This window comes from Dermacentor andersoni, chromosome 1 (genome assembly GCF_023375885.2).
Source record: "Dermacentor andersoni chromosome 1, qqDerAnde1_hic_scaffold, whole genome shotgun sequence".
In the NCBI taxonomy this organism is placed as follows: Eukaryota; Metazoa; Arthropoda; class Arachnida; order Ixodida; family Ixodidae; genus Dermacentor; species Dermacentor andersoni.
This window is the reverse complement of record NC_092814.1, coordinates 226,970,715-226,995,520: the sequence shown is the minus strand read 5'-3', so window position 1 is coordinate 226,995,520 and position 24,806 is coordinate 226,970,715. Positions and strand designations below refer to the sequence as shown.

At 46.4% G+C, this 24,806-nt stretch overlaps 1 protein-coding gene and 1 pseudogene across 3 annotated transcripts in view; one reads left to right on the top strand and one right to left on the bottom strand.

Annotated features, from left to right (window-relative positions):
• Positions 1-24,806, bottom strand: part of Sec24AB (Protein transport protein Sec24AB) — a 149,705-nt gene that overhangs the window by 51,018 nt on the left and 73,881 nt on the right. For all 3 annotated transcript variants that reach the window (XM_050196743.3, XM_050196744.3, XM_055063321.2), the window contains 5 exons: positions 16,111-16,166; positions 14,031-14,132; positions 13,843-13,944; positions 6,795-6,918; positions 391-549 (listed from right to left, as the gene is read on the bottom strand). In XM_050196743.3, coding sequence (XP_050052700.1) covers positions 391-549; positions 6,795-6,918; positions 13,843-13,944; positions 14,031-14,132; positions 16,111-16,166 — 543 coding nt within the window. The remainder of the gene's footprint in view (positions 1-390; positions 550-6,794; positions 6,919-13,842; positions 13,945-14,030; positions 14,133-16,110; positions 16,167-24,806) is intronic.
• LOC126548531 (tigger transposable element-derived protein 4-like) lies at positions 11,348-13,000 on the top strand (annotated as a pseudogene).

Here is a 24,806-nt window from a genome sequence, read left to right as displayed (position 1 = left end):
CAAATAGCGCTGAAGCATATCACTATAAAAGGCAGATGAAGATCTACACGAGCATTATAACATAGCTCTCCACATCTGCGCTATAAAGTGAGGAAAAATTTTAGATTCTCAAGGCTGTCACCAGGCATCGCCACATGCAAAAAGACTGTTGCTCTTGTGTCTCGCACACTCCAGTGAGGAGAATGAAAATGGCAACACCTTCTTCCTCCCTCGTGCCTTTGCTATTTTCCTCCTCGCCCATGAAAAAGGTCTAAACATTTACTTATAAACAATTGTGTTATAACACCAGTTTTAGAAGCGTATTTACTTCATTATTTCAGTAAAATAAAAATACAGAAAGAAAGCACAAACCAAAGAAATTCCTGCAACTGGAAGGCTAGAAAAACGTACCTTTGGTGCACCGTATCCTCATAACTGCTTCAAAACCGATCTTGCGTGTGATGTAATATCTCAGCTCAGCCTCAAACTTTTCCACCTGACTCCGGTTCTGAGTGCTGTGCAGGCCTGGATAATAGCTGATGCAGCCTGCAGAGTACTTGGAGATGCAGGCTGTAACAAAAAGAAATGGAAGGTGAGACAAGGTATTACAGAAGAGAATTAGAAATACCGCACATTTTCACTACGTTGTTAAATGGAGCTCGACTGCTTTGGGTGGTCACAATAAAGACATATTTATTCGAGCATAGCAGTTCATAACAACCCCTTAACTGTTGCCATCAGAGGAGGCCGGATTGAAGGTGAGATTACAGAGCATGCGAGGCTGAATGAAACTGGAAACTGCACTGCCAGGCATGTTTCCATAAGAAATTTGAGAATGGAGTCCAGTAAGTGCAGTTGCAAAATCCCTCTTTGGCCAGGAACCAAAGCGCTGGGTACTTTGGTTCCTTGTCAAAACTGTCCAAAAGGAGAGTCACTCATAACAGCAACAAAGTAAATTTCTTCCAAAATACCTTTGTTGCTAACCTTAGCGGGGCTTCAATAAAAATTTATAACCCACTTAATTACCTGCCTAATTACCTAATATGTGCTTGCTGCATACCCACAGGAATCAGGCACCTTGAAATCACATTCAATTCCAGGGTTACATATATGTGTGTGTGTACGTGCATGTGTGTTGGCAGAAGACACATTTGATTTATGCACGATCTGGTCAGCCTTGGCTCCTTATTTCCCTTTTATGAAGCAACACCAATGATGCGAGCTTCTAGATGGATGGATGGATGGAATAACTTTAATGAAAGGTCCTGCGAGCTACGGGGCGCAAGGCCCTATAGAGCGGGCTATTCCCACGTTGGGACCGGGAGTTGCAACTCCCTGGCCGCATTGTGGGCTCGTTGGACAGCCCAGAGCTGCTCCGCCAGGTCCGTGCTGCGTAATGCTTCTTGTAGCCTGGCGGAGTCTTGATTCTTGTTTGCGTGGGTCCAACCACACGGCCAGAGCAAGCGATATACGTCTAGTGTGCTATGGCAATTTTCGCAATATGATGTTGTGTATAGGTCAGGCATGTAGTGCGAGCTTCTAGAGCATATCTCATTCAATCTGGCTCAAACAAGTGATATAAAAATCCAGCCTCCTTATTGGCTAGTTTCATTGTAGCCAACAGAAACATTCACTTCAAGAACCCTACAATGATCCCTACACCATGAAATGTTAACACTTTCAATGAATATTTTGATTTGTGTTGGTTTATCAGTTCTCAACCTTGTTTATGAGTGCTGGGCTGGTATAGCGTAAAACTATTCCAATCTATTTTTATTGCAAATCAGCCATTAGGCCACTGTGATAGGTCAATAAGGCTTGGGCTCTGCCCATGTTGGGAGGGTTAATGGCCGATTTGGAATAAAAACAGACTGGAATAATTTTATGTTATACCACCCCTGTCCTCCTCACCAACTATGGCACACACTCGCTCTGATGCCCTTCAATGCCCCGAAAGTTGCTGAAGAAGATATAGTGGATACTCTATTTACCCGATTCCAATGCGCACGTTTCTTCCTAGAAAATAGCTAAAAATATTGCCAGTAAGTCATAATTAACCATGTAATGCCCAATGTATAAATTATGCTACACTGAGTTTGATGCCTTGAAATGCTGATTGATGCGTTGGAAATTTCATGCAAAGCCTGCAGTGGCTTTATTGATATCTAGAGTAAAATTTCAGTGGTGGATCGGTTTAGCAAAGCAATTACTAATAACTTCAGTTTTAGGGTATACATGAAAAAATAATTTGTTTCTTTCCTACATTTGTACTCTATTGCGAGACATGTCAACAATTTATTCCAATTTTGATTATGATTTGGGATTTTTATGGCGCAGCAGCCGTGCAAACTATAATGCGCCAAGCACAAATATTCAAATTTTCCTTAACGTCAAACTGTGTTTGGGCATTACAGAGTTAAATATACAATCGAACCCATGTTCGCAGGGTTGGCGACAGCTGACTGTCATTACCACTGTCATCACAAGATTGCGAAAAAGCACTTTGCACAAGTTGGTGAGATTGACACAGTGCTTTCAATGTTGCTGTGCCATGTGCTTGGCATGTTGATGCATCGTTCCCATGGTTACAACAACTTGCTCGTGGCTGTGATAATTGGGTGATAACGAAAATGGCTGTCAAACATAATGCCACAGGGTTTTCTTTTTTTTCCCCACAGTACTCGTAATATCGCGCAAGTGTAAATCGTATACAGTAGAACCCCGCTGTTACGTTCCTCACTGCTGCGTTTTCCCGGCTGCTACGTCGTTTTCATCCGGTCCCGGCGTAGCTTCCACAGGATCCAATGTATAAGGAACCCCGCTGTTACGTTGTAGCTGTGAAAGCGTTCCTGCATGATACGTCGCAACTTAGCACCGCGAACCCGCCTGGGCTAAAGTAGGCAACGCGCTCCAAACGCCATTTTGGCTTTTGACGAGTTTTGGCTGGGCTTGGCCGGGATTGGCTATGGAACTGGCTGCAAGAAGCCACACGCCAGTTCGAGAGGCCGCCACTAAGTGGCCATTCGTGAAAAATGCTCTCACTATCATCACTGTGATTACAGTCACCGCATGGTTGTTGGACGGGTCGACTCACGGAGGAAGGAAACTCGGGAGAGGCCCTGACATCACTCTTTGTGAAGCTAAAGTGAAACCGGAAGTTGGCGTTGCTCGTGGCGTTGCTCCGCCTATCGGGCCAGTTCTCCTCTCTTGTTTACATTTCTCCCACGCCGCGCTGCGCGCAACCGGGCTGCTCGGACGCGCGCGCTCCGCAGCAATACTAAACAATTGTTAGCACGTTAGCATGATTACGTCAAAGAGGGCAAAATTTCCCGCGGATATTCCTTCATCCATTGCCATTGCCGTGGCGCGGTGACGACGAGGAGCACGAGCCGCATGACGCCGGGGAGTTGGCAAATTCTAGCTTTGGAGAAGCCGTCGCAGCTCTGGACCTCCTCCGCAGGTACGCCGCACCTCACAGCGACGCTGACAGCAATGCGGCCTTCCAGGCTATTGAGAAACATGTGCCGATTTCTAGCGAGCGAAAGAAACGGCAAGCCACCATTCTAGACGTCTTTAAGTCATAAGCGCACTCTGTGGAAATAAATCGTCTATAGTTGAAGCTGCACTTTTTTCATTCATTTTCGGAGCTTTCCTCACTGTTGCGTTTTCCCGGCTGTTACGTCTTTTTTCCCCGGTCCGGTGAAAAACGTATGAACGGGGTTCCACTGTATTTTGAACCAAGGATTATAGCCCCGCACACTGACGTCACATCCGTTGGAAGGAGTGCACAGAATCCCTGCCTTGTATGATGCTACAGGCACCACCCAACAAGCCTGCTCGGGAGCATTTCAGGGCCCTTTAACTTTACGAGACTGCGTAGTTCTTAAACGTGATCACTGTTTCAAAGTTCATATAACAATGCGTGATACGGCACACTTCCATCACACCCTGCGCGTGATTAGAGTGGAAAACTTGAATACAGCAAAACCTCGTTAATTCAGGATCATCCTGTGGTCCTGGCAGGAGTATGCATTATCTAATTAAATGAAACTCATTAATTCGGACGTATTTGGCGCACATTGGTTGATTCGGACAACTCTCGGAGCTCTGGAAACACTGCAGTGTTTGCAGAGCTAATGGCTAAAGAGCAGAAACGGCGTTAGTGCATCGCTAGTCCGCATAGCCATAGTCATCAATGGAAATCTCACGTGAATGATGCTAGGAGGCTTCGTGCCTATTTGTGCCTTTAAAGCCCTTATTCTTGAGTTTACCACCGTGCACAGCACCATGTTGGCCGCGTGCCTTCATGACTGCATACTGCCATACATGGTCACGTCGACAGCAGCTGCGGTTTTGTCTATGGCGGTTGCGGCAAACAGAAGTTTCGCTCTGACTCGGTACATGCGTTGCCCACATGCCTTCATGATTGCATAGTCGCCATTGATGACCACGTTGATAGCGGCCCCGGTTTCCTCCATAGCGGTGGCGGCAAACAGTGGTTTCGTTTTGACTCGGTACATGTGTTGGTCGCGTGCCTTCAGAACTGTGTAGTCACCATCCATGATCGCATCGATAGCAAGTGTAGTTTCGTCCGCAATTGAAGCAAATGGTAGTTTCATTTTGACTCTGTGCGTGCGTCAGCCGCACACTTTCAGCCCCCCAAGGTCGCATCGACAGCAGCCACGACTTCGTCCGCAGTAGTTTTCTTTTGACAAGATTTCGAGGATGAAGAGCACCGGCTACATCGGGATCGACATCGACCAGCTCACTGGCGACAAAATTATCAGGACGTGCGCACGGTAGTAAAAAGCCTGTCTCAGATGAAGACACATGCCGCAGCTGTGCTGTGAAGGAAGTCGTGAGGCCTTTGCTGCCGCAAGCGCTAATCAGCAACGAGATAACAAGTGCAGCTTCCGTATTGGTTTCATGCAAAATAGAAACACGATTGGCCCATTCATTCAGTAAATAAAAGCATGTTGACAGAATAAGCATTTGCTTATTGTTTTCTTGATACCCTTGATAATTCGACATTCGGTTAATTCGGACACTTCTTTCAGTCCTTACTGTAGGTGAAAATTGGATACACCCAAATTATTTTCCCAAAGGGCAACTTTGTGTGTGCGTGTATGTGTGTGTGTGTGCGTGTTTGCACATGGTTCATAGCAAATGCAGACAGTCATAAAAAAACGAAACAAGGAAGTGTACAGTGAGCATTTCCGTTTGGATACCTTCCTCAGACAGGTTTGATGCCTACAGTATCAAATTATGCAGATTTAAAAAGAAAAATCAGGAAAAGTTTCTTTAGCTTTGTGAGTGGCACAACTACGAAATGCTATGCCAATGCAACTACTGTCAAAAGACACACTAGCTAGCATTCTTAAGGTTCGGCCACATATAGACAGGGTGTGTCCATGCTAACTTAAGCCAGAATTTAAAAATATGCCAATGGACTCTAAGACAACATGACCAAATGCACGTTGCTGACTCTTGTATGTAATAAGTCACACTAGTTATGCCTAATTGCATAAGTAGTCAAGATTAATTAACCAACTTCGGAAGCAACGAAGTAAGGTAAAAAATTTCAATTAGGGAGTTGTAGAGCACTTAGGAAAATGTCTGATTAAATAGTTTATAACAGTTTCTAACTTTCTATCTATTAGGCATTAGTGTTTTTCGCTTACTGCAGATGCCTGCGAAAAAAAAAGAAAAGGTGACATGGCCGCTTGTGCACCGTGATTGCAGTGCTGCCAAGCGCTCCACGTACAAATGAACATAGCATTTAGTCGGGCGTGCTGCGGCTGTGCCTGCTTATTGCTATCATGAATCGTCGCGAGGGAAGCACATCGGTGGCGTAAATCGCACAGCCAATGCCTGTGTCATTGCCTCGTCGCCTTTTAAGCGGCAGTACACCCTGCTAGATGCTATGTTCGTTTGTATGAGAAACATTTGAGAGCACAGTAATCAAGATACACAAGAGGGCATGTCACGTGGTATTTTTTTTTATTTCGTGGGCATCTGCAATAAGTGGAAAAACACTAATACCTAATACATATAAAGTTAGAAACTGTTTAATCGGACGTTTTGCAAAGCGCTCTACAACTTTCTACTTTGAATTTTTTGCCTAACTTCATTGCTTCAGATATTGGTTAATTAATCCTGACTAATTATGCAATTAAGCAAAATAAAAAAAAATAGTGCAACTTACTCTATACAATAGTCAGCAACATGCACTTGGTCGCATTGTCTTAGAGTGCATCGGCATATTTTTAAACTCTGGCTCAAGTTAGCTGGGACACCCTGTATATCATGCATCAATAAATTGTGTACTACTTGTGAAAGCAGAGGAGCGGACAGTCACCCCAGTAGTTAAATTTTGAACCACTGCATGTAATATGCATGGGGTAGTGAGCTCAGTACCCACTGGTGGAATGCTGGCATTTCTTTTGCTGTCTTTCATATTAGTATTTCCAATTAAGCTTTAACGAAAAGATGAATCTATACTGTCCCACTTCAACTGAATACATTAAAACTCCTCTGTGCTTTGCTTAGCTTTAAGGACTGTTCACATCTTTGACGGTCACATGGAAATAACTTCCACACATAACGTGGATAGTTTTCCAATTATGAAATTTAATTCACTTCTATACTTAGAAGAAAAATTACCTTATGCCAACAAACAAAACTGAACAATGTTGCCAAAAATATGTCAAGGTATGATGGAAAAAAATGAAGGACACAAATATCCGTGCCCACCTTGTTACTTACAAGCAACATCAATCATAATAAAAGTCATTAAAGCTTGGTCTGTGACATACCAATGCTTGCCACGTCCATGTATTGTGCACCCATGAGGAACACGTCAACAGCCACTTGCTGGCCTGAGCAGTCAAGGGCAAGCTTCTTGTAGAAGTCAGTTGCAGGTAGCAGGTTCATGATCTCCTGTTAGAAAGTTCAGTAGGGTGCAAGGAAGCCATGGTCAACAAAATAAAAAGACCACGCATTGCAGAGTGTACATTAATATGGCAAAGAAAACATCTTGTCATTCCGTGCAGAAAGTATGCAAATACCGTATTTACTCATGTAAGGCCCACACTTTCTTTTTCTGAATTTTTACCATGTGCAGGCCTTACACGAGGCAGGCTTATGGCTAGTCACTGCATCGTTGAACTGCACTCGGACTGCTATGTAAATACTAAATGCAACAACTAGTGGTTGACTATAAACACATTTACACTCGAAGACTGCTTTTTTGTGCCATCATGTAGCAGCTTGGGGAAATTAACCAGCAAGCACGCGCGTGATGCTTAGCGAAAAAAATTGTTTTTCCAATTTTTCACATTCCAAAGTAGCCGTATGAGCCTTACACGAATAAATACATTATCTTTGACGCGAATAACATATTCTCTTGCAGAACTTCTCTTGCACAGTACTCAAAGAGGAAAATTGATCACACTAATCAGTATTGAACATGCAACATCGACACTGCCGATGTTATATTTACAGTTCAAAGACTTGCCAAAATATAAAACCATCACACAATGTTCAAAGTTCCTTTATTAAAAAACGGGTGCTATCATGTCAAGGAGACATGACTAAAATTTCACTAGCAATGCAAAAATACAGTAGAACCTCAATTCGTTCCTGTTTGTTACGTTCTCCCAGCTCTTGCACTCTGAAATGCCAGTCCCATTTAGTTCCCACAGGGAGGTGTGTATTAGCTTCCTGCTTATTAGGTTCCCCTGCCAGCTTGTTATGTCCCAGAACAGCCCCAACTTCATGGGATCATCCGTCGGTAGGATCGTCTGTCGGCAGCACCTACATTGACCATCACATGTCACCTCCGAAAATGATTGCCTTGCAGGCGCAAGAAGGAACTTGAGAATACTGTGGCAGAAATAGTAGCCTATGTCGCCTATAGGGAATACGTTGCTTGCAATGGTGTTCAGACATTGGAACCACTCAGCGTGTCGGATGTCCCCGATTTCAGTGCAGCTGATGAAGTCAAAAGCAAAGAAGGAAATGGATGAAGGCACAAACAGTTGCACCCACACCCACATTCTTGGTTGCCGTCATGGCCTTCAATACCCTGCGTGGTTACTTCGATATTCATGGCTGAGAGAAAACTGGGGAAAAAAAAAAAAGGGCTGCCAGTGAAGACGCGGCTGTACCAAACATTCAAACCAAGTATCAGATGGAAAACACAAGCTCCAGCTATTGTGATTTACAGTTGCGACCACTCCAATAAGTTTCAATCTGACCTCTAGGTAGCAATAGCGAGCTCCATCTATCAAGTTTTCAGTAAACTGTTGCTATAACAAAATTATTTTATTTGAAATACATACTTTTGCTTTATTTGGAGCTTTTCGTGGGCCCGCATTAATATGACCCTCTTATAGCTCCTTAGCTTTCAACGAAATAAAACTTACAATGAAGTAAATTTTCTGTCTTGATTGCTTTGTTGTAACAAGGGCTTACTGTAGTTTGTTAGCTTTTCATTCAACTTCAAATAAAGTTTTATGCGAGAGTAGCTTTACCTGGGTAAAATGCCTTTCTTCCACTTCGATAAAAAGTGGTTCAGGGTCCCATTAAAAATTGTAGAGTTTTACATGCTAAAACCACAATCTGATTATGAGGCACACCGCAGTGGGGGACTCGGGAAACTTGGACCACCTAGGATTCTTCAACATGCACCTAAACCTAAGTACACGGGTGCTTTCACATTTCGCCTCCATCAAAACGCAGCCACCGTGGCCGGGTCAGTTTGTCTTCATGGAGTGGGTTCCCTTGTTTAATTGTTTTCACAGTGTTTTACAACATGTATATATTTCAAGTATCTGGATAGGTGCTTTCCAAGGAGGTTAGACATGATATAGTCGAGATTCTTATATCTGACATTACTATAAATAGTTCTCACATCAAGCCCACATTCTGTAAACTTCAGAAAACTCACTGAAGAATTTATAATTCCTAATTTGTTCTGCAGCTGCACGGTTTTCATGATCCGAATTCATTTTTACTGGTTCTTTCTTATTTGAAAGCGAGAAAAGAAAAATTAAAGAAAACAGAAGCTAAGATATTGCAGTACAGGGCGAGTATCATCATAAAGAGTGGCAAAACCATATGCGCTATCGGTATCAAATGAAACAGAAACAGCGGTGCGTGTGATACAGTTTAAGCCATCATCATTACTGTGCCGTCGTCTTTTCTTCCTTTAAAATAAAAGAGAACCAGAAAGGAAGCGAAAATATTGCACTATAGGGGGAGCATCATCTCGCAGTGCAGTCAAACCAGATGTGTGTGCCTGTCAATGGTGATGACTGGACAGCGCACTATACCTTCAGTTATGCTTCGGCCACGTGCTCCGTTGTTCCATGTTTAACTCGACGCCAATAGTACATATACAGTCTACACTCATTACAATGGACCCGTGTACAACCAACTTTCGGATATAACGGACCATTTTTTAACCATAGTTTGGTCTGCCTATTTTATTAATGCAACGAAGTTCGCTTTTAACAGACCGCGCTACAACGAACTATCGGCTACAGCGGACAAAATTAGCAGCAATTTTTGTCAAAATCGGGCATATAAAACAGACTTTTGCCGTGTAGACACAGGCTGGCAACCGAGTTGCGATGGTCAGCCGACGATTGCGGCTCAATATCTTGCGCACGAGGGAGGGAGGAAAGCGGGGCGGAAGCGTGCCATCTTTCGCTCGCGAGGCACAGGGGGGGAGGCGAGGGAAAGAAGGGGGTTCTACTCTAGTGGCTGCTGTTAACAGCGCAGCCGCGCGGGCACCGTATCTTGAAAGCGATCTGTGATGTGGACAAAGTGCGCGCCAGCGTGGACGCTGTATCTTGAAAGCGATCTGCAATGCGAACAAAGTGCGCGCCCACGTGGCCCTCATCTTCAAAGCGATCTGTGATGTGGACAAAGTACACCCAGTGCCGGTAGCTTCGTCTGTGCTGTGCTTTCGACGTTTAGTTCGTGCTGAGGCAAGAGACAGCATGAAGGTCAGTTTGCTCGCTGCTGCTGCCACACTTATCTTTATTTGCTATTGCAATAGATTTTTTTTTTTACTTTACACGTTCGTCACTCACTCTTTGCAATAAAGTCGTTAGACATCACGGCGAAAGTTTCGGAAGTGAGATGTCTCGGATATTACGGACTTCGGATAAAACAGACACTTTTTGTAGATTATCAAGGTCCGTTGTAACTAGAGTCGACTATTCAAGAAACCACAGGAAATTTCATAAGAGCCATTTGAGGAAAACATCCTTTCAGCAGTGAATTCAATTTTAGAATTGTTGCTAAACATACTTTGAGCAGTGAATTGAATTTTAGAATTTCTGCTACAAGCAAGCGGCTCAACATGTATGCGGCTTGACTCTTTGCACATATATCGGAAGACCCTCTACGCTTATGGTCAAATGATGAATTAAGGTCAGAAGTGCTAATTTGAAATCACTAACCGCAAGTGGTCACACATTCAACAATGCCAGCTGTGGGTGAGCCCATGCGCAGAGGTGGCGAGGGTGCAGGAGGGCTATGAAAACGCTTCACAAGCACTGTAAATACCCTATTTTTCTACATATAACCTGTAACTCCAAGAACACCCAGGAGATAAAAAAAAATAAGAAAGTCTGTGCGTACAGTAACTGCATATAACAACGCTGAAATCTTTGCAAAAACAGTCTCTTTTTACAGGCGTGTGACTCGTCCACACTGCATCTTCGGCCAGCGGCATTGTTCATTACCTTTTAAACGACGTTGATAACTTTCAGCTTCTGCTACGCTGTAAAGGACTGCCATCAAATGCACCTCACTGTAATTACAGTTCTGGTTCACCAGCACCACGTGCCTTATCTGCTACAGTGCAGTCCACTTATAACGATACCACATATAACGATGGGCCGACATGAGAGTGTCATTTTATGCATTAGGTCTATGGGGAAAAAATCATAACGATAGGTTATTCACCGCATATCAGATATAACAATCAAAATTTTGCCGTCTGGACGGCGTTTTCTGTGCCAAATAATCGTAACATTTGCGTTGCTTAGTTCCCTGAAACGAACGATGTCGAGACGAGGCGATGTTTACCTCCGTAAGTTCATATCTGCCGCCATTACCGCGCAGCGCGTCCCGCCCTGCCCGCGCACCGGAGAGTACCTCAGTAGGCGCAGCGCACCACAAGATGGCGCTAGCTGCCACAGTCGCTCCGAAAGAGAGAGAAAGAAAAAAAGAAGCTACAAGCAAAGCGGCGCAGTGGCGCCCGTCTCGCACTGTTTCTCTCTCTAGCAATAGCAGGCTGACGCCACCGAAGTAGCGTGCAACCAACGGTACAACCCAGTGACCCAGTTCGAAGATGGCGCCGACAAAGCGCAAAACTGTGTCGATTGACATGAAGATGGATATTTTGCAGGACTCTCGACGCGGCTTCAAGGTGAGCGTCCTCGTGAAGAAGTATGAGCTCGCCCAGTCGACAATATCAACCATCTTGAAAACCGGGAGCACCACGATTGTGAAGGCAGGAGCTGTCAGCGGCCATGCCGATCAGAGGAAAAGGGTTAGAGACCCTTTGTACGCCGATGTTGAAGAGGTGCTTTACCAGTGGTTCATCACAACCCGCACGCATAATGTGCCTATTAGTGGGCCAATACTTGCTACCAAAGCGAAAAACTTCGCTTTTCTTCTGGGACGCCCAAATTTTGAGCCTGGGGGAGGCTGGATTCAGCGCTTTAAAGAGCGGCACGGAATCGTTTACAAAAACGTGGTAAGGGAAGCGGCGTCTTTGGACACGCAGGCAAAGCAGCAGTGGCTGCAGACAAAGCTGCCCGGCGTGCTGGAGCGCTACGCTGAGAAGGACATATATAATTGCGACGAAACTGCTCTGTTTTTTTCAAATGTTGCCGTCAAAGACTCGCGCTCTTAAAGGAGATCGATGCCCCGGCGGGAAGCACTCGAAACTTAGGGTGACCGTGTTGCTGTGCGTTAGCATGGACGGGAGCCATCGTCTCAAGCCTTTCATGATCGGGCGATCAAAGAAGCCAACGTGCTTTAAGAATCGGCACATCCCGGTCTGCTATCGCAGCAATAAGAAGGCATGGATGACTCGCGACCTGTTCAAAGAATGGCTGCTCGAGTTCGACAGTATAATTGAAGGCCAAGGAAGAAAAGTAGTGTTGCTACTTGACAACTGTAGCGCACACAGCGTTAACCCGAAGCTAACATCTGTCGAATTGATGTTTCTGCCTCCGAATACTATAGCAGGCCTGCAGCCGTTGGACGCCGGCGTGATCGCCAACATTAAAGTCCTGCATCAGCGGCGCATGCTGGAGTGGCTAATTTTAGCCACTGACCGCGCAGCTCCTGGCACATCAGGTCATGCAGACGGGCCCCCTGACCTGAAGATCAGCCTTTTTAAAGCCATACGCTTCGTTTATGGTGCATGGTATGAAGTAAAGCAGTCAACCATATACCATTGCTTCAAAAAGGCGGGCTTTGTGCATCAGGACAAACTTCCCCAACCCACTGAGACTAACACGGTGGAAGCCGCTGACATAACCGAGCTCTGGGAGCTCGTTCCTACTGGTGACACAGGTGGTGCGTCGATGGAGCAGTTTTTGACTGCAGACAGTGCTGCCTCGTTCTGCGATGAGGTCACCGACGAGGCGATCGCCGAAGATGTGCTGTCTCGACAGACGGCAAAGTTGTGTGACGGTGGCGATGGCAGCAGCGACAGTGACAGCGAGATTGACAGTGGCTCCTTGACCCCGACCTCGATGTCCACGCAAAGTGCACTGTCGTCGATCGACTCCTTAATTGATTTTATGCATGCTAAAGGATTGCCGCCAGTGTTTGCGCAGCAGCTGGAATCTATGCACACCGCGGTTGTGAAGCTGAAGCTGCCGCAAAAGCAAGTGCAGATTTCTGACTATTTCGGCGCGCCTAACCCTTGACACGGTCATTGGCGCTAGAAATAAAGTTTGTTTTTCACAGCCTACTTTCTACATCATCTATTCTTAGAGCAAGTAGCGAATTCGAGTTTGGAGCTGCAAAGGTATGTTCCGCATTTTTAATTTTTTGAAATTTTTTTTAATACCTGCAGTCCAGATATAGCGATCATCGGTTATAACGATCATATTTTTCGTCTTTCTCGATATCGTTATAAGTGGACCGCACTGTACCAACACAGCCAAAGTACAGAACTGAAATTGATTTATTAAATTCTGGGATTTTATGTGCCAAAACCACGATTTGATTACGAGGCACACCGTAGTGAGGGACTCCGCATTGATTCTGACCCCCTGGAGTTCTTTAATCAGCAGCCAATGCATAGCACACCGGTGTTTTTGCAAGTCAGACCCATTGAAATGCGGCTGCCTAGCCACTACACCACCATTGCGCATCAATACACAGAATGGCTACATGAAAGGAGGAGAATGTGTGACCATGAAAGAGGGGAGAGTTTCAACACACTGAGGTGGGGAGAGGGTGGGGTTCCTTAGGAGACAACGAAACTTTGAATGGGAAAGGACTAATGGCTTGCAATGTGGCTTCATGACAGCGCTACACAGGCTGCCGTAAAGCCACACCTGCCGTAAAGCCACACCGCAAGGCAAATTTGCACATAATCCACATCCTTACTTTACTGTTAACTTTTCTGAAATTTTTATGTGGGTTATATGCACAAAAATATGGTACCTATTTGTTGGGAAAGCACTTGCGCTGGGCGCGATGGTTTTTTTTGTCTCAAACACTACTCTGCAATCTGGGTTGCAATTCTACGAGGTCACACAGGTCTGCCAGGCTTTTATAGTGTTGCATTTTTTATGGCTTGAGAATTGCCTCATCACCAACCTTTGCAGCCCTCTGGTTGGGGTCTTCTCTAGGCTTGAGGCTACCAGGACCAGCATTAGGAAGGCAGGTCTGGAACACCGATACCCTTCCCCCAATAGGACTCTGCATGAAAGAGCAGAACCAGAGACCATGAATGCATAAGTGCAAAATTATTTAAGGTGAAATGAACTTTGTGTGCACAACCTTACCACTAGCTTAAAAGCAGCTTGTACAGCGGCACCCAAGGCACTTGTCGGTTCCCCATTTTGTGCATGGATAGTTGGTAGATTGGTCAAGAGATCTTGTACAAGCTGCATGAAGAGAAGACAAGAAAGGTGAGAAAAGAGTGATAGGAAGTTCACAACAGCATCATCGAGATTGATCACTTCAGTCACATGAAGTGCACTCAAGTGCATTTCAAGCGAATACTGTTACAGCGAAAAAGTATTGATATAGGCCCTTTTTGCAAAGTAGTTTGCTCTAGAGGATCAAAATGGCATGCCCCACGTTGCCTCAAGCAAAAGCACCCGAATGCAAAACCATTACTTCTACCGTGCTACTGTGCAATCAGCTGTCCGAAATACAACTGGGTGATCACTAACACACTGTGCTCCATTCATGCTGCAAAATGAGGAATGGTAGCTCGAAGACATGTGCAGTAGTTGGCTGCAATAGTGACTGGCATGCATATTGTGAATGAAATGCATATGTGTGGCGAAGTTCACAGACCGCTGCTACACAATGACTGCCTTTGTTGCTGGTGATTTGAGATCCACAGCTTTCCTCGAGGATAAAAAAATTCACTCATCCCTCAGCATTGTATCGCTAACCTCCAAAGAAAGAACTTCAGAACACTGGCAAGAGTGAGTACCACTCATTACAGAGTGGCAAAGGGAGTCGCCTTGCTTCCAGGTATAGTAAGTTTCTTGCATGTTATCTATACACATCCTCCCCAACTCACACTCAAACTTACACCCACTATCGCCAACGTATCAAGAATAAGTGAATGGGCACAACTCTTGAATCAATGCACCGAAGCATGAGTTACGGACTACACAAACAGCGCATACGTTCGAAGCTGAACGTTTCGTGACAGTCCACAGAATAAGCAAGTGACTAGTGATAATACGTCTTTGCTACAAGCTATTACAAAGTAGAGGACATCCACATTCCAAGCCTTGTGTGCAGCAAGGAAAAATTCTCCACAACTGAGCACACTCGCGAGCGATTAGCATAAAAACAATCAGATACTGACTGCACCGAGGATCGTTACAGTGGGAAACATGACAGGCTGCTGCTTCAAAGTGATTGCCAAATAAAAAAAAAAGAGCAAGACAGTGATGCTGATTTAATTCACGAGTGGAAAGTTTGGACAGCTTTAAATATATTTCTAGCCCCGCTTCTAGTACAACCACCGCATATGCTGCTCACACCATTTGGACAAGGCGTAATGAGCTCCGAAAGCACTCACATGTCCTCTGAAGTGTAGCCAAAGCTTTGTGCCATCCACCCTGTTACTGTCTACGCTAGCCGCTGAAACGGATGTTTGCTGATCCACACTGGCGTCATGCATATCCATTGTAATCGAGGATGCAACAGAGGCAGTTGAGGCAAGCAATGGACCCCTCACCACAAGATCAAACATGACGGTGCCCACAGGCTCATTGTGAGAAGGGCTCATGGCACAAACAGAAAACAGAACCTTTGTATCCTTTGACCCACTGTGAAGCCCTAAAAAACTTAACGAAATGCTGGAATTTTATGTGCCAAAATCACAATCTGATTATGATGTATGCCGTAATAAGGACTCCGAATTAATTTGGCCACCTGGGGTTCTTTAATGTGCAACCAGTGCATGGTGCACAGGCATTTTTGCGTTACACCATAGCCACTGGGCTACCACAGTATGTCACTTTGAAGTGCTGTAATCTCAGTGTGATCCCACTGTAAGAGCCCTGTGTGAAGAACTGTTTGTGCTGTGTACGCCAAATATTGTTCAAGAAACGTAAGATCGAAACTAGTCTAACAGAATACTGCAAGTTCAGACGACAATCTACAGGTGACAGACTGTATTACTTCTTTGTACGTTATGACCTTGTTTAAATGATCTGCTAACTCATCTGCAAGTCATTTTTCAAGGGTTTTAATAAAAAACAATGGCTCTTTGCATAAATGGCGCAACAATACTCATAGCTCCACGACAGAACAATCTTAAAGCAGCCCACATCCCATTTATAAATGTTATTTAAGTTTTCTGGCCACAAGTAAACATTTACAAGGAGTACTCACTGCTTTGCTTTCATGGATGTTGACCAATAAACTGTCTGGAGAGGGCACAAATACATCTGCACAAAAAAAAAAAAAGAAAATAAAGAAAGGAAAGTATTTCTGTAGATTGAATGACAACACTTGACTGAAAACAACATTCCCAAGAAATGTGTGCCGTAGTAATCTGCACTGGTTGGGTTATTAAGTAATAAAAATTGATGCATACTTGAAACACAAAGCTGTAGCAATGCACCATTTTTATAACACAGAACAAGTTGCATCACAGAAGGAAGAAAAATAAAGAAAAGAGCAATTGGTTATTGGCACCACTCCAGCTGAGTGGAAACATCTTGAGAGGGAATGGGCAAAGTAAACATTGCACTTTTTATAAATCAGTTATTATGTGAGCCTAGTCAAAATTTTCTTTGGGAATGTATTCATTGAAAGATATCACTATCACTGCAGTGTATTTAGAGATTTGAAGAAGGTGATGCAGGGTCGCTTTGAAAGGCCCTTGAAACCAGTTAGAGCTCGAAAATATTTTATATAATAGTAGCAGTTGTATAGCCCTAATTTACAATAAACGTGTTGCCACAAAAATTCTTCAAGAGAGTGCCTTAACAGCAAAGTCACGGGCTTTTGATTAATATGTATGCGGCCCTCACAGTTTCTCGCTCACCGTCACGACAACGGCCATTACACGGTGTCGCCATCAAGGATCTCGATTACCCCTCATCAACTGTGCCTGTGGAGCATCGTTGGGAGACACATAAATCCATAGTCACATTGCAACGTCATGTCAGCCCTATCCACACTATGTACAGCACATCCCACACATTTATTCTCTCCATCATCAGCTGCCGTCATGTGCCGCTTGCTTCTTGATCTATTTTACCACTTCTAAGAAGGACAGTTTGCATGTTCACTTAAAAAAAATTTTAGACTACAGATTTAAAATTTTGAGTACTGATTTACAGAGCAAACGTTTTCGCCAGGAGAGTGTAGATGGTGCACTTGTTTACATAGGCAGGTACAACCACTGCTCGTTGTTCACTTGACATTTCATGGAAATAGTGCCACTTTGATAATAAACAATGTCTAAACTTAACAAAACACAGGCTTGCATATATGAGCAGCACTACATCACTGACACCTGCCAACATTAGCATCCAGACCCTTTCAACAACAGCAATAGAGAGGCTACTACTCATCTGCTACTCATCTGTGCAGGCCAAAAATTAAGGATTTTGGTCCTTGCTGTTCACACTCTTTGTCTTACATACAACTTATGCATTTCATAAGGTAGTGTCACATAGTAGTCATGTACATGATTCCCCATTTATAGAGTGCCGTTCCCTTGCAAAAATGCTGATGCTAGTACTACGAACACAATCGATACCCAAACCCAAAGCATGGCAGTAATTTTGCAGCAGTATTGAAAGGTCCACCACTTGCTGCCCACTTGACATAGGACACTAACAGTGAGTGTTAAAAACTTAGTAATACGTCAACCATCGCAATACAAATCTACTCATCTATGTATTCACATTTTACTAAGGCAAGCACCAGTGAGAACAATTGGCAGTCTTAGGCAATGGTGACATACCAATGCTGACATGCCGCATTGGCACTTCCCACTCTTACAGACACAAACCTATAACACAAACGCAGTTGATTTGAAATCATCATAGTCAAAACTTACTGTAAAAACCTGTATATACAATCGAATGTGTATATATTGAACATCGCAGTGATCACGAAATAGTTCGATATAGCCAGAATTCGATATATAAAATCATGTAAAAAACGTCAAAAACTTTTGCAAATCAATCAATGAACCAAGGGCACAATCGGGGACCGTTGTTCGGAGCGCGCGTTTGGTTGCATCGCATGCAATTGGCCTAGGCCACGCCGACTTTGTCAGCTGTGAGCGCGTGGTCGACTGCGCCGCACGCAGTTAACATAGGCCCCGCAGACTTTGTCAGCTGCGCGAAGTGCCCCCCGATCAGCTCCACGATTGCGCCACAATCGTGACGCTGTAAATGCTCACTTGAAGCTTCACACAAAGTATTTATTTATTTGGCTGAAAGTACCGCAAAAGTGTAGCCTGCTTGTGTGTAGACTCCGCAATGCCGGCATGTCTAGGAGACAAATGCATACGACAGGTCCTAAGAAACCTCCACCGTAGTGCCTAGGCAGAGTCACATATTCAAGGAGCAAAGGCCCCCAGATTTTCTCTCTTGCACCTACTCTTACTCACGCCTGCGCAGAAACGTTGAGTGCCACGAGAAATGCCACGCCCTACTGTACCTACTAACAATTGTAAAAATGCCACCCTCCCTCGCTCCTCGCCGCATATCGTGCCAGGGGAAAGACATTTGTGCGAGTGCCACTGAGACACATTTAAGTCAAAGATTAGGGTCACCTACCATTTTTTTTTTTCTTTTTGTGGTCCCTAAATTACCCCTCGTATTATATTTGGGTTCATGCTGTACTCAGGTTTTTACAGTAACTCAAAACACTTTTATTCGTTGTGCTAGCTCATCTTTTACTTCAGATACACCGGTGGCAGGTGCAAAAACTCGGCAGGTGCACTAGGCCTAACCTAATTATATAAGCATGTTAAATTTATTTTGAGTGCAATTAAGTGGAAGTCAAATACAGTCAAACCCACTTATACTGTACCAGTTTTAACAATACAATGGTTATAACAATGAGAAGCTGCTGCACTGTCAACTTCTGTATATCTTCTATGGTGAAACATCTGCCTACTACAATTCTCCCATGCCGCATTATCGGTTATAATGAAGAAGTCTGGCTACTGAGTGTCTGTGCTGAAAGGTAATGGAATGCGAAATCCTTGAAAAGAAAAAAGAAAAAGAGAAATTTGAGCCGCTGCATGCCACCACATGCTATTTTTTAGCCTTCTCCGCATTGTCAGCCTTGCGCGCCTCTCTCCCGTTGCCGTTCCACCGCTCCGAACACGAATGGGCTGCGCCCACAGCTCTACGCCATGCTACTCTCCAAAACATGAATGAACCGCACCAACTTCGTTGACATTGGTGGGCACTGCTCCCAGATTGCTTGCTGGCCACTCATACTGAGCTTTTCTGCTAATGGATTAAGCCACTTGTGCTCGTCTTTGTTGGATGCGTCGAAGTCGTTCCTGGCGGCATGGTTTCTGAGCCTCATTTGACTCGTCGCTGAAACGGAAGATGGCTGGTCTGCCTGCTGATTATTGGCAATGCATGACATTGCCAGTGAAAAGAAAGCGCACTGCTATAGATTTGGAAATGAAGTGCTTTTAACTGATGAGGCGATCGTCGCGAATGTGCCTGCATCGGATAGCGATGATGACAGTGACAGCAACGATGGCAGCGATGACGCAGTAGGCCGGGCTGCCTCAACGTTGTCCTTGCAGGAGGCCCTGCGGATGATTCAGTCCCCCCGAGGCTTCGTTTTCGTGAGGGACCTTCCCGCTGCACTACGTGGAGCCCCTGGATGCCTTGGAGATGGATGTTGGCAAGCTCCACGTAAAGAAAGCAAAGCTGATGGACATCGGGTTTTCTCGTGCAAGCCAGTGAGGAGCACGTGGCGAGATGCCTGCGGCGGTCTCACCCCAGCATTTCTTCTGCATTTCTCAAGCTGAGACGTTGCCACAGCAACCTTTCCCCATTTTTTAAAAAGCCCTGTTTTGAGGCCACCAAAGCGATGCCTCGGTGGAGCTCGCATGTCACTTGCCGCCTGTGACCCCGCTTTGCAGTTATAGCAGTGCCTTTCTTAAACAGCGACAGCTGAGGCTTGTTACATGTGATCAGAGTGCGCAGGATGCAGAGTTACAGTTAAACAAGTAAACACAATCTGCAGCTGGCACAATCTGCAGCCGGCTGGAGGGAGGTGGTGGGGAGGGCACTGGCCTTCCTACCATTAGTTTTCTCACAACAGTTCTGCCATCCCATAATTTTGGTTTTTTTCATGCAACCCAGTTTTAACGATCATTGGTCATAACAATTGAATTTTGTGGCATCAAATATTGTTATAAGTGAGTTTGACTGTATTGGTGGCGAGCTCCACCACTGGAAATGGTGGCGCCACAGTCGGCGGGACGTGGCATGAGGGATCACATGGACACAGCGGCCGCGTCGGCTGCTTCGGAGGCACCGAAGCGAGCTGAAAACGAAAGTTTAAGTCCACCAGCGCCGCGATTCTGATTAAGTGGTGAGGCTTTACCGCCTTGGGTATTTACAACATTTACAACATTTGAAAGCACCATAATAGGTAGTGGCTGCCTTTGGAGGCGTGCAGCATGCATGGTAGGCTACTGCTCGGTGCTGTAGTGCCGGACGTACGCAACGGAGCCCGGTGTCAGCTGTGGGAGATACGGGGTTCTCCTCCGTACTCTTGGGACAAAGGAACGACAACACAGTAAGTAGTGCAAACAATCACAAGGGCATTTATTGCACCTTTCATAGATCAATGCCTGCTAGCCGAGTTGCTATCCCCAAAACATGCCGATGGGCGCGCGACAAATCTAGAAGTCAGACTTACCGCGACCGCATTGCGAGCGAATATGTTCGCCCCACGCTGGATCCCAACGCCTGGTCGTTCGCGTGTACAGTCACGCGAATGGTGGCACGTTCGAAGGCGGCCACGCGAGACGGTCTCGCAGAAGCATGGTCGGCGCACGCGCGAGCGGCACGTCCGCTCCCGCTCGTTTCCCGAACCCCAAAGAGACCAAGCGCCTTCCCTTTCGGCGCCCAAGTAACCCCGCAGCAGCGCGACAGTCGCGCCATCTCTCGCACCGCGCTTGTACCACTCCGACCGCCAGGCCACGCGAGCCGTGTGGGAAAACAGCATATCAGGGGATGCGCTATGTGGGAAAAACATCAGGGGACGCGCGAGAGTCGCGCATCCCCACATCCCCCCAACCTTAAATCACTTCTTATTCCGGCGAAACATGTCACACGGTCTAACATTAACCCGTGCTTCACGAACAAGGTGGTACATGCAACAGTGGCCGCGCCGGGGAAATGTCCACACGCTGTCCGTAACATGCGAGCCGACTGTCCTTGGGGTACACCGCTGGCGTCCGCCGGTCACAGCAGCAGCTTTGCAGACTCGACGGCATCATTCCAGGCCAGGACTCCAAAAACGACGACGCAGTAGTCGGTACGAGCAAGTGTCGCTCGCGCCGACGCGCCCTGCTGGCAAGAGCCGCCGTAGCTGTCGGTGACCGCTGGCTCCTTTGTCCGCCGCCGAGGGTTGTGAGCTGGATGCAGGAGGCCGCCGAAGTCGCTGCGCCGAACTGGCCACAGCATCACCATCGCCCGGGGTGACTCGATCGTAGTCCGGGGCAGCAGCGCAGACAATGTGCAGGTGACAGCAAGCCAGGGGTGACTCCAATCACGCTGCGGAAACTCAACACACTCGGCAAACACTACAGTAGTGCAAGGGAGAGGAATTCTGCATGCGCATCGCCCACGTGGTACGATGTTCAACTCGGCTAGCAAAAGATCGGGCAGCTACTCAGATGCTAAGTTCACGTGAACGAAGCTCGCTTCCTTGAGCCGAACGAGTAATTTCAATTCGTGCGAGGCTAAACTAGAATGAGGGAAGCAACTTGCAACACCTCAACGCCACGGTCCACCAGGTTGTGTCCCTCCACGTGCGACAGGCAGCTTCGTAAAGCCTTAGGCCTAAAGCGTCGCTACCCTGACAACAACCGGCATCCAAAAACAACACCCAAAATGGGCGCAAAACAGGCAGCCGCGAGGAGACGTCAGCTCTGTGAGGTGGTCCTACTCCGCTCGGTGCACACAGCATCCGAGTTGACGGCGCCCACCGTCCCAGACGGTGTCGAAGCGCCCGGTGCCAGGCCGCAATACCAGTCAGCCCGTAGTGGCACCCGTGGCCCGCGGCCACCCGGCTCCCTGAGCCGCGACTTCATCCGAGTCAAAGAGATAGAAGAAGCTATTTACATAAGAAATTCGGACCACCCACGAGGCTTCCGTACTCACTCGCTTCAGGCTTGCCACTGCTCCGCGGGCGCTCAGCCTCGCTCTCTCAGGATGCAGACCACGTGGCTCTCGTACCAACGAATGCCATTAAAGAAAAACACTTGCGAAAAAGGCTTAGCATGTTGACATGTTCAAACACACTACAGCCACCGCCGCCTCGCTCAAGAAAGCACGCCGCCGACGCTAGCGATCAAAATCCACGCTAGGCCTACGCTTCGGTTCAAACAAAGGTCTTGAACGAAGCAACACTTAAAATTATCGTCCGATGCCCCAAGAGGTCCACGTTGGGCGCCAGATGTGGGAGATACGAGGTTCTCCTCCGTACTCTTGGGACAAAGGAATGACAACACAGTAGTGCAAACAGTCACAAGGGCATTTATTGCACCTTTCATGGATCAATGCCTGCTAGCCGACTTCATATCCCCAAAACATGCCGATGGGCGCGCGACAAATCTAGAAGTCCGACTTACCGCGACCGCATTGCGAGCGAATATGTTCGCCCCACGCTGGATCCCAACGCCTGGTCGTTCGCGTGTACAGTCACGCGAATGGTGGCACGTTCGAAGGCGGCCACGCGAGACGGTCTCGCAGAAGCATGGTCAGCGCACGCGCGGGCGGCACGTCCGCTCCCGCTCGTTTCCCGAACCCCAAAGAGACCAAGCGCCTTCCCTTTCGGCGCCCAAGTAACCCCGCAGCAGCGCGACAGTCGCGCCATCTCTCGCACCGCGCTTGTACCACTCCGACCGCCAGGCCACGCGAGCCGTGCGGGAAAACAGCATATCAGGGGATGCGCTATGCGGGAAAAACATCAGGGGACGCGCGAGAGTCGCGCATCCCCACACAGCCTTTCACACGTAGCCGCAGGGCAAGGAGCTGTGTGAAGCTTGGCTGGCGAAACTTAGAACCGGCAGACAGCCATCGGCTACAACTCGGGTATGCAGCAGCAAGCACACATGCGAGGAAGATTTCTGCTACGGCGCCGGAACTGCGCGATGTTCGGGGAGTAGCAGAAAACGCGCACTGAGACGGTCGCCCGCGCCCGCTGCCCGGCTAATGTCAAGACGGTTTGGTCTATGAACTTGTTGATGCCAGATACTGGCAAGTTCACTGGAATGGAAAGGGAGCGGTAAGACGCACATTAAAGAAAGGGATGGCATATGGTCATGTTTGTGTTAGGAATTAATGCACTGGATTACAAAAAAGAAGCAGAGGGAAATCGCACGCTGAGAATACCGATAAACCTACAGTGCGACGCAACTTGAGAAATAATATTGAAATATCCAAGAATTTAGAAGACAAAAAAAGATTGAATCGTCGCGACGGCGCATCACAGTCGCCGTAGGCGTCGAAGTCTCTATAACGAAATTATTTTTGGACAGTTCTGATAGCGTCCACGCAACAATGGTTGCTAGTGTACTGTCAAATGCTCATATGTTGCGGCCTAAAGCTCACGGCAAGCACACACACATGGTGCGAAAACACACTCACAGCGAAAGCAAAACATTGTGCGCGGACATGCATGCAGACGCGCAGTCGGTCGTTGCGAACCCGTGCGATCGCCGCATTGAGGCTTCATTCTGTTATGCCCCATTTGTTTATACAGACAGCCTACTATAAGAACATATTTCACATAGTTTACTTTCAGCATTTGCCTACCTTTCACGCAAGAAGCCAGTTCGGGAGACTCCATTGTGGCGACCGCACATAGTGGCGTTCACTGTACGTATTCGGTAAAGAGATAGCATCTGTAAACGATTCTGTGCTTTCAGTTTGCCCAAGATTATTACATGGACAGTCAACAACCTCTCTCGTTTTGAGAGTACTTACATAAATGTCCAGGAGGGCGGCCGCGTGGTATTTTTATTGAGCGCCGTAAGTGAAACCTATGAGGAGCGCGCCGCGTGATCCCTCATACTACGCAAGGGAGGCGCTTCTGACAGATGGCGACTCCGTAACTCCTCGCCCCCAATAGCAATCACACTGTCAGTGCAATGGCTTCACTCAGTAGCCAATCACCAGTAGATCGGCTGGCTTTGTTGGCCTTATTTATACGATCACCCGTCACAGTGCAGCAACTGATAGTCATCAGTCTACTATAATAAACTAATCTTACAGTAAAAGTGTCTGCCAATGAGTAGCTGACTTTAGCGCCTGCATCTTGTTGGCATTGGTGCAACTGTACAATTCGGCTGACACTCGCTAGGCACTGCAGCGTCTACCAAACAATGCACGTGGAGCAGGGGAACAAGTGTCACTCATAGATTAACCAATCGATAGCCCCCCCCCCACCCTACTTATGTACCACCGCGCCCTACTGGCATTACTGCATATAGAGAGGCACTGGAAAGGCCATGGAAGGGAACAAGGGATGTTTTCTTTTTATTTTTGGTTTCCTCGCAGTGCACAGAATATTCAGGAAAGAAGATCGTGAGGGCAATCAGTATGCAATGTGCATGTTCATTTAAACTATATTTGAAAGGATCTAAAATAAATGGCATGATATGAAACCTAAACATCTAAACAACCTTCCTCAATGACTGACTTTTAACAAGTGCATCTAGCAGCAGCCTTAACAGCCTGCAAGGAATGTGAGGCCTTTGAGTGTTTTTTGTGCACACTGTCAAACCCACTCATAACAATATTCAAGTGCCAAGAAAATCCTATTGTTATAACCAATAATTGTTATAATCAGGTTACATG